The sequence below is a fragment of the Orcinus orca genome, chromosome 2 (assembly GCF_937001465.1).
Source record: "Orcinus orca chromosome 2, mOrcOrc1.1, whole genome shotgun sequence".
In the NCBI taxonomy this organism is placed as follows: domain Eukaryota; kingdom Metazoa; phylum Chordata; class Mammalia; order Artiodactyla; family Delphinidae; genus Orcinus; species Orcinus orca.
In genome coordinates, this window is record NC_064560.1 from 104,390,586 (window position 1) to 104,402,862 (window position 12,277).

The 12,277-nt window shown below is 35.3% G+C and overlaps 1 protein-coding gene across 1 annotated transcript in view; it reads left to right on the forward strand.

Annotated features, from left to right (window-relative positions):
- WDR72 (WD repeat domain 72) overlaps nt 1-12,277 on the forward strand; it is a 205,527-nt gene that overhangs the window by 22,014 nt on the left and 171,236 nt on the right. Inside the window, exons 3-9 of the mRNA XM_033436956.2 lie at nt 950-1,056; nt 7,015-7,093; nt 8,186-8,360; nt 9,022-9,098; nt 10,134-10,253; nt 11,250-11,395; nt 11,777-11,873. Coding sequence (XP_033292847.1) covers nt 950-1,056; nt 7,015-7,093; nt 8,186-8,360; nt 9,022-9,098; nt 10,134-10,253; nt 11,250-11,395; nt 11,777-11,873 — 801 coding nt within the window. The remainder of the gene's footprint in view (nt 1-949; nt 1,057-7,014; nt 7,094-8,185; nt 8,361-9,021; nt 9,099-10,133; nt 10,254-11,249; nt 11,396-11,776; nt 11,874-12,277) is intronic.

Here is a 12,277-nt window from a genome sequence, read left to right on the forward strand (position 1 = left end):
CTTTGATTTGCCCTGATTCATTGCTTAATTTGGCCTGTAATATATAGGACAAGGGTTAAATTCATAGAATTATGCTTTCCCAAGTGTGATGATAGGGAAAGATAATATGTTGTTTTCTGAGATGGAACCTGTTTTTCCCAGGAGGAATGTAGAGAACTTGGATTGTAAGTGATTAGAACCAACTGCAAAATGCTCTATGTAGCACTAGAACTTTATTCTGATAACAGATCTTTTAAAGAAATAATTCTGATTAATATAGAAATAAGAGGAAGGCAGAGAACAATTATGTTATGAAATAATTTGTTCTTATTGTTATGGTTGGATTATGAGGAACAGATTCCTTTCACACATGAGATAATGGAAGAATTAGTCCTTGGTGTCATTTTTAAAATTCACACATAGGAGAAAAAGTTGGCATTTTGCAATGGCATTTTAACTAAGTTGGCTTAGTTAAAATTTTATTTCTAATGTTGATAAGTTAATTTTTACTATTTCTGAGGCAGGAATTCAAATAAGGCGTTATAATGGTTACAAAAAGGGTTAATATTTTCTCTGCATTATTTTGTAAACTCATTTCTGAATTCTGAAATCTGCACATAAATATGCTACTATTGTTTGAGGCACATTTTGTGCGTAATAAATGTCAACACTGATTTATTTGTATTCAAAACCTAGATGTTGTAAAACAGGTCCAGCAATCATCTAGGTTTCATGACAGATGCAAAACCAAAACCAAAAAAAATGTGTATAACACAGTTCCTTTACCTAGAAGTTTATTATCCTGGGGATTTTGATATGCCATATATCAGTTTTCCTGAAACTTATGTACAGCAAAAACGTAATATAACAGCATTCCTAATTAGAATTATGAATAATTATATAATGTCATGTTATATTCTTCTACTAAAAAGTTTACAGCTACTTAAAAACTTACCCTCATCATTTTCAGATTTCGGCCAAAGAACTTCTTTTTGGTCATTCAGCTTCGGTGACGTGTTTGGCGAGAGCGAGAGACTTCTCTAAACAGCCCTTCATAGTTAGTGCTGCTGAAAATGGGTAGGTAAGATATGTGGAACTGTGCACCTGTTTCTGTTCCTTCTCCCTTTTTAAAAACTCTGATGGGATACAGAATTCTAGGGCTGAAGGAAACTTTAGTGATTAACATATTCCTTCTACATATAGGAAAAGTTAGATCTTGAATGGTTGAATAACTTGTGTGACAGTCCCAAGGAAAGTAATCAGTACTATGACTCCCAATCTTTAAACATCCCAACGTGTATCAGGCCTTGTGGCTGCCTCATTGTGTAAAGGATGTTGGCAAATGCCACCTATTATAGAACTGAAAATGGAAAAGTCGGGGGGGTGGCTTTTTTCATGTAGTAACTCACTTTGAGCTATTAAGCAAATCCATGCAAGCCTTCATAGTTTCGTGAAACAATTCAGCAGTTACGATCTTTATGTTGTACACTTGTCTGATATCATTTTAAAACAGAGGAGAGGACTCACTTGTAAATGGGATGTGGGAGTGAGAAGGAGAAGGAACATAGTGATCTGGGTGTAGTTTCATGGAAGGAGGTTTGTTCCAATGAAACAGGACTTAGCTGTAGGAAAAAGCCCCACTGATGGAAGAGCTACTGTGAATTACTCTGCTGATGAGATGTTTGCCAAAGTATACTCAAGAATGCGGAATCCATTCAGCACGTGTTTGTGAATGAGGGATTGGGTTGCTGGTTGAAATAAGAGAATCTCCTCCATTTTTGTTTTTAACCCAAGGAGAAATTATATGGCTTAGAATTCTGAGACCCAAAAGAAGAATGAGGAATCAAGTGTCCAACTTTTAAAAATGGAATAGTTTAACAAAATGGCTAGTGATACAGACATCAAAGAGATACCTATTCTCATAGCTTATAGCAAAGCCATAATTGTTATACTTAGAGAGATTGAACTTTGGATGAAGCTAAACTGAAATGTCCTAGTACATTCTTTTTAAACAACTGCTTAGCTTTCATACACTAGGGCTGCCTCGAAGCCTGCTACATAGGCTGAGATATTTATTCCCAATCTAGAGAATTTGGGGGATGGTTAGTTTTTCTGAGACTACTGGCACAGTTGATAAAATTAAAAGCTGAGTGAGAAACAGATCTGAAAAGTATAACTGAGTTCCACCTTGGGGTTTTTGTCCACAGTGGTCTAGCTCCAAAAAAGAAACTAGGAGTTAATGGACATATTCTTGATGATAGATGAATTCAGCTGTATAAGTTCTGTAAATATGATTGTTAAAGAGCCAAGGAGTCTGGTTGGTCTTCCTTTTCCAAGATGATTTGAATTTTCTAGAAGTCTATTTCTTTGGGGTCTGACACCTTGCATCTATGAGATTCTCCTTAGGCAGTACCTACACTTTAGCTACTGCATACTTAGCAAATCCTAATTCAATCTGCTGAAAGTTGTTAAAATTACTAGGCTCGACCTATTACTTCCTAAGTAACAATTTTTTTTTTTTTTTAGCTTTTAAAAGTCCCAGGAAGTGACCGTTGGCTTAGCATTTCTGCTTCCAACGTTGTCAGATTCATGCTGATCATGACTTGCTTCCTGACTTAGTTTTTCATTTTTTTCACTTAGTATTACTTCATCTATAGGCAAAAATCCTAATATTCAGGAATCCCAGTGAATTTCAGGATAAATGAAAGGAAATAAACACCTGGAACTTGATGTTGAAATGATGGAATGCCAAAGAAAAAGAGAAGAGCCTGAAAGTAGGCAATGAGAAAAAGCAGATTACTTTTAAAGGAAAGTTAATTAAACTGAGAGCTGACTTCTTAACAGTAAAATGAGAACTAGATAGCAGTGAAATATCTTTTAAAAGTTGAGAGAAAATATCTATCAACTTAGAGTTATATCTCTAGCAAAAACATCTTCAAAAAATTAGGGCAAAACAGTAATATTTAAGACAAATACTGAGAGTGTTCACTGCCAACAGACCCTCTATAAGTAAAGAAATTCTAAGTTATGTTTTTCAGTAAGAATAATGATTTCAGAAGGAAGATGTGATGGAAAAAGGAATATTGAACAAAACCCAGCAAAGTTTTAGAAAATTTAAATAAGCACAGGTTATATTACAATATGGTTTATATGTACCTCCCATCCACCTCCCCCTCACATACACAAAATCCTAATCAACAACTGCATATCATAAGCATAGTGATCAGACTCCACATGTTCTGGTGTTCTAGAGGTGGGTAAAGATGGTGATTAACCTTAGACTTTAAGCTAGATATACATGCTGACATTTCCAGGGTAGCTGCTAAGAGAACAGACAAAAGAAATAAAAATGAAAGAAACAGAATATATAACTTCCAATTTAAAAAAAGAAAAAGAATGTTGTTTAATCTAAAGGGGACAATAATAAATGAGACAAATAGCACAAAATAAGGTAATTGATATAAACCTGAATAAACCAGTAATCTCAATTGAGTAAAGGGACTAAGCCCATCAGTTAAATTACAAAGATCGTCAGACAATTTAAAAAACAAAAACAGCATAAGGATATATAAAAGTTAAAAGTAAATGGATGGAAAGAGATTTATTGGGCAAATACTAATGAAATTAATGTTAATATAGCCATTTTAGCATTATATTAATAAATATATATAGTTAATAAAACCTTAAGGCAAAAAAGGCTTGACATTGATAAAGAGAGTTATTACTATTAATAAAATTTCCAACTACCAGTAAGAGATGATACTAGAGAGAGAGGCAGGCAGGCACCCAGCCTTAGAGTCTTCTAGGATAGTGTTCATCAAACCTAAGCCTGCATCAGGACCACTTTCAGAGCTTGTTTAAATACAGATTTCTCGGCCCCATTCCCGGTGATACAGGTTTAGTAGGTCTGGGCTGAGGTTCAAGAACTTGCATTTCTAACATGTTCCTGGAGAGTGCTATGCTGCTGGTTTAGAGGAAAATATTTGAAATAGTGGGTACCCCACGTTTGGGGCAGTGAGAGAATGTGTGAGTTCAAGAATGACTTGGGAAACTCATTGGTGATGATACCATTCACTGAGAATGAGAACAAAGGAGGGAAGGTGTTATGCCTCATTTTAAGTATGAGGAGTGTGAAGTCCTGCAAGTCATCCAGGTGGAAACATCTAATTACTAGTTGTATGTGGAAATCTAGAGTCCAGTGAATAGGTCTGGGCTTCCAACATCATATAGTTGGTGCCTGCAGTCATGGGAGTAGATGACTCATCAAGAGAGAGTGTGAAATTTGAGAATGTAAGAAAGCCTAAGATACTAAGGAAAACCAACATTTAAGAAATGCGCATAAGAAGATGGGAGCTTGAGAATGCCAAAGAAAACCCAAAAGTGTAACTGAAGACAAAAGTGAGTTTGAAGAATGTCATGGACTTGTAATTCAAGAGGGCAAACCAAGCATTCATATGTATCTCCTTTCCCTCTAGATGCTTCATTAAAATTTGAGCAAAATGATAACAGTGTTATAAGCACACAAATCTGAGAATAAGAATAGGGCCAAGAGAAAACACTGTACTTTTTTTTTTTTTTTTTTGCGGTACGCGGGCCTCCCACTATTGTGGCCTCTCCTGTCGCGGAGCACAGGCTCCGGACGTGCAGGCCCAGCGGACATGGCCCACAGGCCCAGCCACTCCGCGGCATGCGGAATCCCCCCAGACCAGGGCACGAAGCCGTGCCCCCTGCATCGGCAGGCGGACTCTCAACCACTGCGCCACCAGGGAAGCCCAAAACAGTGTATTTTTGAGAGATAGAAAGTGGATGAAAGAGTAGTGACTGATTTATGTATCCACTGAACGAATTTTTATTGAAGCGCTCAAGTGGGGATGTACAGTTGAATAAGAAAGAAAGGCTCTTTCTCAAGGAGTTTTTAGGGGGAATATAATAATATTTTAATATTATATGTTATGGATTTTTTCCTGTGTGATTTTCTTTCCATTGAAATTTAAAAATTAAAAAAAAATTGGAAATTGTTAAATTATTTTTTTATAATTGAAGGTGATTTAATCTATGTACAAAGTTGGGGAACAGCATTTGAAAAGAAAAAGAACAATGTTCATTTTAACAGTTAATTTTCATGTCTTCCTATTAGATACATAACTGAGCAGTTCCAGCTAAAATGCCAATGCTACTTTTGATATACAACAAATTTGCTTTTCTTTCTTTAATAGAATTGATTGGCAGGGAGTCAATTTTTACTATGTGATATTTTTGTATTTTTTTCCAATTTAAGGTAGAAAATAAGATGATAAGCAAACAAACAGGGAAGGCATTAGAATCCAAGAGAGTTTAGAAACATTAGTATCACTGGGAGAGCTTTTATTGATGCCCAGGCTCCAACCTTAGAAACTGTGATTTAATTAGTCTGGCTTGATGTCTGGGTTGGGTCCCAGACATCAGTATTTTTAAAAACCTCCCTGATAAGTCTAACGTAGAGCCAGAGTTTTAGAACCACTGGTTTAGAGATAGAGTTATCTAGAAACAGGTTAACTGACCAGGAGCTTTGCAAAACCCCACATGCCAGGACCACAACACAGAGCCATGAAATTAGAATCTCTGAGGAGAAATTTTTATATATTCACAGGTGATTCCTGATGCATAGCTAGAGCTGAGAACCACACTGATAAACTCAAATTTTTTGTAGAGCTAAAATTTTATATTGATGGCTGCTTAAAGTTCCATTTCTTTACATATATATATACACACACACACACACACACACACACACACACACACACACACACACACACACACACACTTTCCCCGTTTTATTGAGTTGCATGTCTTCTCAGATTACCTCAAATCCTTTCTGGCATACAGTTGGATATAAACAGAGAGAAATAAAATCACTATGAATATTTAGTTCTATATCTAGGACCTGGTTTTTCAACCTCAGCACTAATGACATCGTGGACCATGGCAGAATTCTTTGCTGTGAGGGACTATCCTGTGTGTTGTAGGATGTTTAGCAGCATCCCTGGCCTTTCCCCACTAGATGCCAGTATCGTGTTCCTAGCTGTGACAACTAAAAATGTCTCTAAGCATTGTCAAATGTCCTTTATGGGGGCAGAATCAGCCTAGGTTGAGAACCATTGATTTAAAGATTGATTTCCAGTGTTTGGCTAATAAAACCCCCAAAGCCTGCAAACACCAAATGCATATAGCATTTACCGTTATTGGTCCGTGTCTTTTGCTTCTTAATAGCAGCTCTCCCTTAAAGCCAATAAAGCTTTCATTTTTCTTCCTTGGAAAATTTTGCTTGTGTGTTGAAACTGTCAAAACTGAAGAATATTACCAAACAACTCTGAAACAGCCATTCTGGTTTTTGTGAACTGAAATCATACGGATTTAAACTGCCCTATACTGGATGTATTTGTAACTGTATTTCATAACTGTATCTGTATCTTTGTAACATATATGTAACCAAGTCAGAGTTTTCTAAACAATGAGAATTTTCTGACAATTTAGTGGCAAGGATGGTTTCAGGATTTCAGAAGCAAAGAAATAAAGCGTATCAATGATACACCAAATGTGGCCTCTTGGTGGCACTGTTTATATTTATAAAAATGATACCTGAGCTCCAGAAGATGCAACACTTGATGTATTATGCTTTTCAGAATATGTAGTTTAAGTTCAATAAAATAAATGATTTTCAAGAAGATGCAGTTTCCATAGAAAGATTGTTGTACTGTCACTCTCCCAGGCTGTGATAGCTGCATCCCCACAATTTGTTGTAGGTCAGGTTGGCACTCAAGTAAGGTTTGTAGGCTGGTGGCAGGGTGTAATTACCAAAACAAAAAGACATAGATACAGCATGTCATCCCTGCTAATGACCACAACATTTTCTTGCCCAGTAATCTGTAACAAAAAGCCACATAAACGATCAAGCTACCTTTAAGTGCAGCACTAAAGAAAAACTTGGTGGCACAAAAATTATTCCAGCCAATTGAGTGGAAATGACAGAGAATAATACAAAGTTATCTCTGCTAGGGAGATGTGTGTTTGGAATGTCACCAATGGACAGTGCGTGGAGAAGGCCACACTTCCTTACAGGCACACTGCAATCTGTGTAAGTATGTTCACTTCCTTGAGAACATCTCCAGATGCTACAGCTCCTTCAGAGCATTTGCTAAGCACACATTTAAAGACATGTCTTTAGAGGGATTATTTTCTTGAATTTTTTTTTATCATTAGAATAGAATACTGTCAGTTATCATCTGTTATTTTTGGCATTTTTCTTTCCCCAAAGTAACTATTCAACCAATTTTTTTCTTATTCTTTCTCTTATTTCTGTATCTTTCTAACATAGACGAATTTGAAAAACAATTTCCTTATTTTTCCTTAGTTACACTCACAAAACACACACGTGAAATGATTCCATTTTATTGACATACAGTTTTATAAAGCAAAAAAGTTTTTTTTTTCTGCTTCCAGTTTAAACCTTTTTTGGATGGATAGGTTCTGAATTTCTTATTTATGAAAACAGAGCAAGAGGCACAGCTTTAATCTTTATAATAACTTCCCAATATTTAAAAGAGATTTGGGCTTTTGGTATGTGGACTCCAAGCATACGTATGGTAGTCGCATGATTCCATGGTACTGACACTGGTTCTTTATATTGTATGCATTGCTTTTAGCATTGATGACTTGCATTGAAACATTCATGAACTCCTTTCTGGGATCAAAACCTGAACAGCGAGAGAGCTTGTCAAGGGTAGATTATATTACTCAAACTTTAATAAAAGCCATTCTCAAAATTTATTTGGCACAAAAATTCCTCAAATGCTTTTCAAACATTTTTATTTCTTCTTAAGATGCAGCAGTGTTGCTAGGGTAAGAAACCTGGTTTTTGTTGTTCAGTTCTACATAGCATTTCAGAATTAATATAATTGTGAGCTTTCCATGATTTGGAATAAGATTAATTCTTCCTAAAAGAGTCCCCTTCTCCAGAAAAATGACCAAATGCAAGTCAGATAAACGGCAAAATTAACACTTCAGAAGTGTAGAATAATTGAACTAAAAGAAATTTTAGTTGTTATTTAGCCTAATACCTTAGTTGAATAGATGATAAAATTAAAATCCAGAGAAGTCTTCACCGCAGCCAAAATTATGTTAATTGCTAGTGATAATTAAACTTTTCCTTTGAATTCAATTTGCATAGTATTACCACTGCTCATTCCGGATGATAGGAGAAGGCTGGCTTCTGTGTTGTGGAGAATATCAAGATGTTCTTATAATTGATGCCAAAAGTTTGGTTATTATTCACACTTTCATATCATCTCAGTCTCCGGATTGGATCAACTGCATGTGCATTGTTCACTCCATGAGAATTCAAGGTAAGAGTTAGGTATTATCTAACCCTAGAGACAGCATATAAACATATCACCTTTGAATTATTTGTTAAATTACTGGGCAAGAGTTCAGAATGCTTCTTTATGTTTACCTACTGGTAGGGATAGCTCTCTAAGCCAGATCAAGAAAAACTGAGAACATCCATCCCAGTGGTTCAAATCACTGGAAAGTCAGCAAGAGGTCATGAGGAAGTGGAAAGAGGAGACACTGTGTTTCCATGACCCAGTTCTGCTTTGATACATTTTAAGAGTGACAAGCAGGTGTTTGTTGTGGATTAACAGGACTCTTGGATTTGCCCTGCTGTATCTCCTGGATGTAGTAATGAAGAGAATTCAGTTCCTGTAATGAGGGAAGGCTGGCTCCTTACTTATTTCTGAAATAGGAAGGTGTAATTAGTATTGCCAGCGTGATGGTTTGCAATGTGGTTCTGCTTTTAGTGGTGCTCTCCTTTTACATGGGAGTCACTTTGAAATTGCAAAACAAATTTAGAATGTGATCTAAAATGTTTACTTTTTTATTTAAAAAAACAGCTGAGTATTTTCTACCTACATGCCCTGCATAATCCTTAAATGACTATGAAATGATCTTTAGAGTAACCAGTTATAACAGTGGTCAGCTTATATATGACCTTTGTTGTTTTTACAGAAGATTCTCTCTTGGTAGTGTCAGTAGCTGGTGAGCTCAAAGTATGGGATCTCTCTTCATCTATCAACAAAATTCAGGTTGGCTTGTGAAACTATCCTTTATTCTCCAATTTCAAGCATATGTATTAACATTTTTAAAATTATAAGAGTGTTACATTCTCATTGTTAAAAGTCCAAATAATGTAGAAGTATATAAGTTTTACGTCCATGTACTTTTTCCCTATCTCTCTTCTAAGATGTGAGCATTGGTAACGATTGCATGGTATCTTTCCAACCTTTTCTCTGTATGTATACAAATGTTTTTATCTACACGCACATGCGCGCGCACGCACACACACACACACATTGATTATAATTTAATTTAAAAAATTCATCGTGGAATATTTCTCTGTCCCTTACAGCAGAAGACCCCATTTCTTCTGGCTCTTTGTGAGCTATGGCAATGGGGGTAACATACACTGGGAGTCCAGTATATTCACCTGCTCCCTGGCATCAGGCTACAAGTCGAGGTGATGGACAAAAGAACAGTCATAGAATTTGTGCGGTTGACAGAACTGTTTCAACTGCCCCATACTCTGGACTATCCTTCAGAATTTCTTGGTTGGGAAAACCTGGGAATTGTGTTGGCGTACTGAGCCCAAAAAACACACACCCAGCATTATCAGAAACTTATTGAGAACATAGTATTGTAGGTGTTCTGTGCTGGCTACGCTTTTGTCTTTTCAAAACATTTTGTTTGTTTTTCTATTTTAGCAATTAAGATACTGCAAAGGTTTTTTAAAAAATTATTTTCCTTTTTTTTGTTTTATCTTTCTGCCATATCTGAAAGTAACTTATTCATATCTTTATATTCTCAGTATCCTGCAGCAAATTTCCCGACAGAATGTTTGTTGAATGATTGTATATAATGAATTCTTGAATTCAAGTGGGTTTCCTTTTCATGGTTTCTTTTGCAAAGTAACTTTCTTAGTTCAGAAAACTCAAAAGGAAAGTTGGGTGCTTTTTTATAATAACAGTGTGATCTACTTCAGGTTTAGAGGGGAGCATTCTTCTAATACAGTTTTATATAAATTAACTAGAACTAGTACTAAAACGTTTTTATTCCTTTTGAAGGAAAAGCAAGATGTTTATGAAAAGGAATCCAAATTTCTTAATTCCCTGAACTGCCGGACAATACGATTTTGCACGTATACAGAGAGACTTCTACTGGTGGTATTTTCTAAATGTTGGAAGGTATTATAAAATAACATAATAAGTACCAGTGATACACAAATGTAATTTGATTTTTATCTTGTTCAGTGCAACAATTATAAGAATATGTTTTAAATATGATACAAACTTTTTATAATATTATTACCGCAGCAGGGAATTACTTGTCTTTTATGACTGAATTTTATCAGTTTTCCTCTCACTACACTGGGTAATTTTCCTTCCCAGGATATTGTATATATAAAGTATATCCTAATTTTATTAATAACAAACTATTATAATAGTGAGCATTTGTCTCAGATTATTTTAAAGAGTTGATGCCTGCACTTTATAGTTAAAAAGAAAACTAATACGTTTCACCTACATACATTGGTCTTATTTTTATATTTTTTTTCTTTTTCTGCTTTGTCACTACATTTGTTTTTAGGGACTATATACATTCTTTTCTTGTGAATATATTCACTGACATCTCCAAGAAGAAAGGAAAGCTAAGTTACTATCATTTGATACCATCCTTTTTTTCTCTAATGTTTCATATACTTGGCTCAGTTAATAAAACTATATTGTCTTACTTAAAGGCTTATATTTTTGAACTAAAATGTAAAGTAGATGGTTCAGCATGTACTTTAGGATTTCTACTGTATCAACTTCTTTTGTGTGTAATAAATTTTTCAAATGTTCAGGTTTGACTATACATATGGAAAGAATAAAATTGCATAGAAAATTTGGGATTTTTGGTCTCTGTGCGTAATGGGCACATTCTGGAATGATACTGTCGGATGGTTTGTCCACTGAAACCTACCTAGGATAAATGTGAAAAAATAAGTACTAGTGAAATATTATCTTGGTCTATGAGTATAGTGTGGCCTGTTATGATACTTAATACTTAATATTAATAATTAATATGTTGTTGCATTAACACTGTTATCTAAATAGTCTTGATAAGCATAATTTATCTTTCTCCTCGGTAGACTAGATTGGAAGCTTCTGTTAATGGGCATCATTCATTCTGTATTTTAGGTTTACGATTATTGTGATTTTTCTCTTCTTTGGACTGAAGTTAGTGGGAGCGGGCAGTTCTTTGCTGGTGGAGAGGTGCTTGCTGCTCACAGAATCATCATTTGGACAGAAGATGGTCACAGTTATATCTATCAGCTGCTGAACAGGTGGGCTCAGATGGGAGCGGCATACAAAACATTCAGGTAGAAAATGAACTTTGGGAGGTTTATTATGGAAAAATCCCCACATGCTGCCCATGATCAAAAACCAGAACAAAACAACTTTGGCACTAGAAGATTTACTCTGGGCTTGGTAGGCTTCAGCCTTTGTATAAAACAGCAGGGGATGAAGGAATGAGATTAACCATGTATAACTTGTACAGCTGGTGCTGGGTTTTCAAAAAGTCACTTGTAATTATTAACCCAACAATTTCTAACTAGAGTTTAGAAACTTGAATGGTACCATCCGGCTTTTGAAAGTGGGAGGGGAAAAAAACGAATAAAGAACCCCAAAGTTCTAAACTTTGCTTTTTATTTTTCACTATGCAGTGGGCTTTCAAAAAGCATATACCCTGCTGATGGAAGAGTGCTTAAAGAGACCATTTATCCTCATTTACTGTGCTCTACTTCTGTGCAGGAAAATAAGGTAATGCAAGAAAAGAATGAGTGCCTCAAAGCTGTTTCACTCCACTTCTCAGATAAGTGTTGCTTTGTCTGTAACAGAGTCTGGCTTGAAAAAATTGAATTGAAGAATCACATCAAGTTGTTAACGAGAAAATTAAATCTAATTGTTAATGGCTACTGAAGAAAACTTTGCCTTTAGAAAAGCTATTTTTTAAGTCTGCTTAACTAAACAATACATATTTATTATGGAATAATTATAAATGATAAAAAAGGAAGAATTAAAATTTCTAATTTTACCACCATACATATTCACTATGAATATTTTTATTTTTTATATTTACTTATTTTAATTGGAAAATATTCAAATATTTGAAAGGTTGTAAGAATAGTACAATGACCAGTCAAATACCCTTTACCTAGATTCAC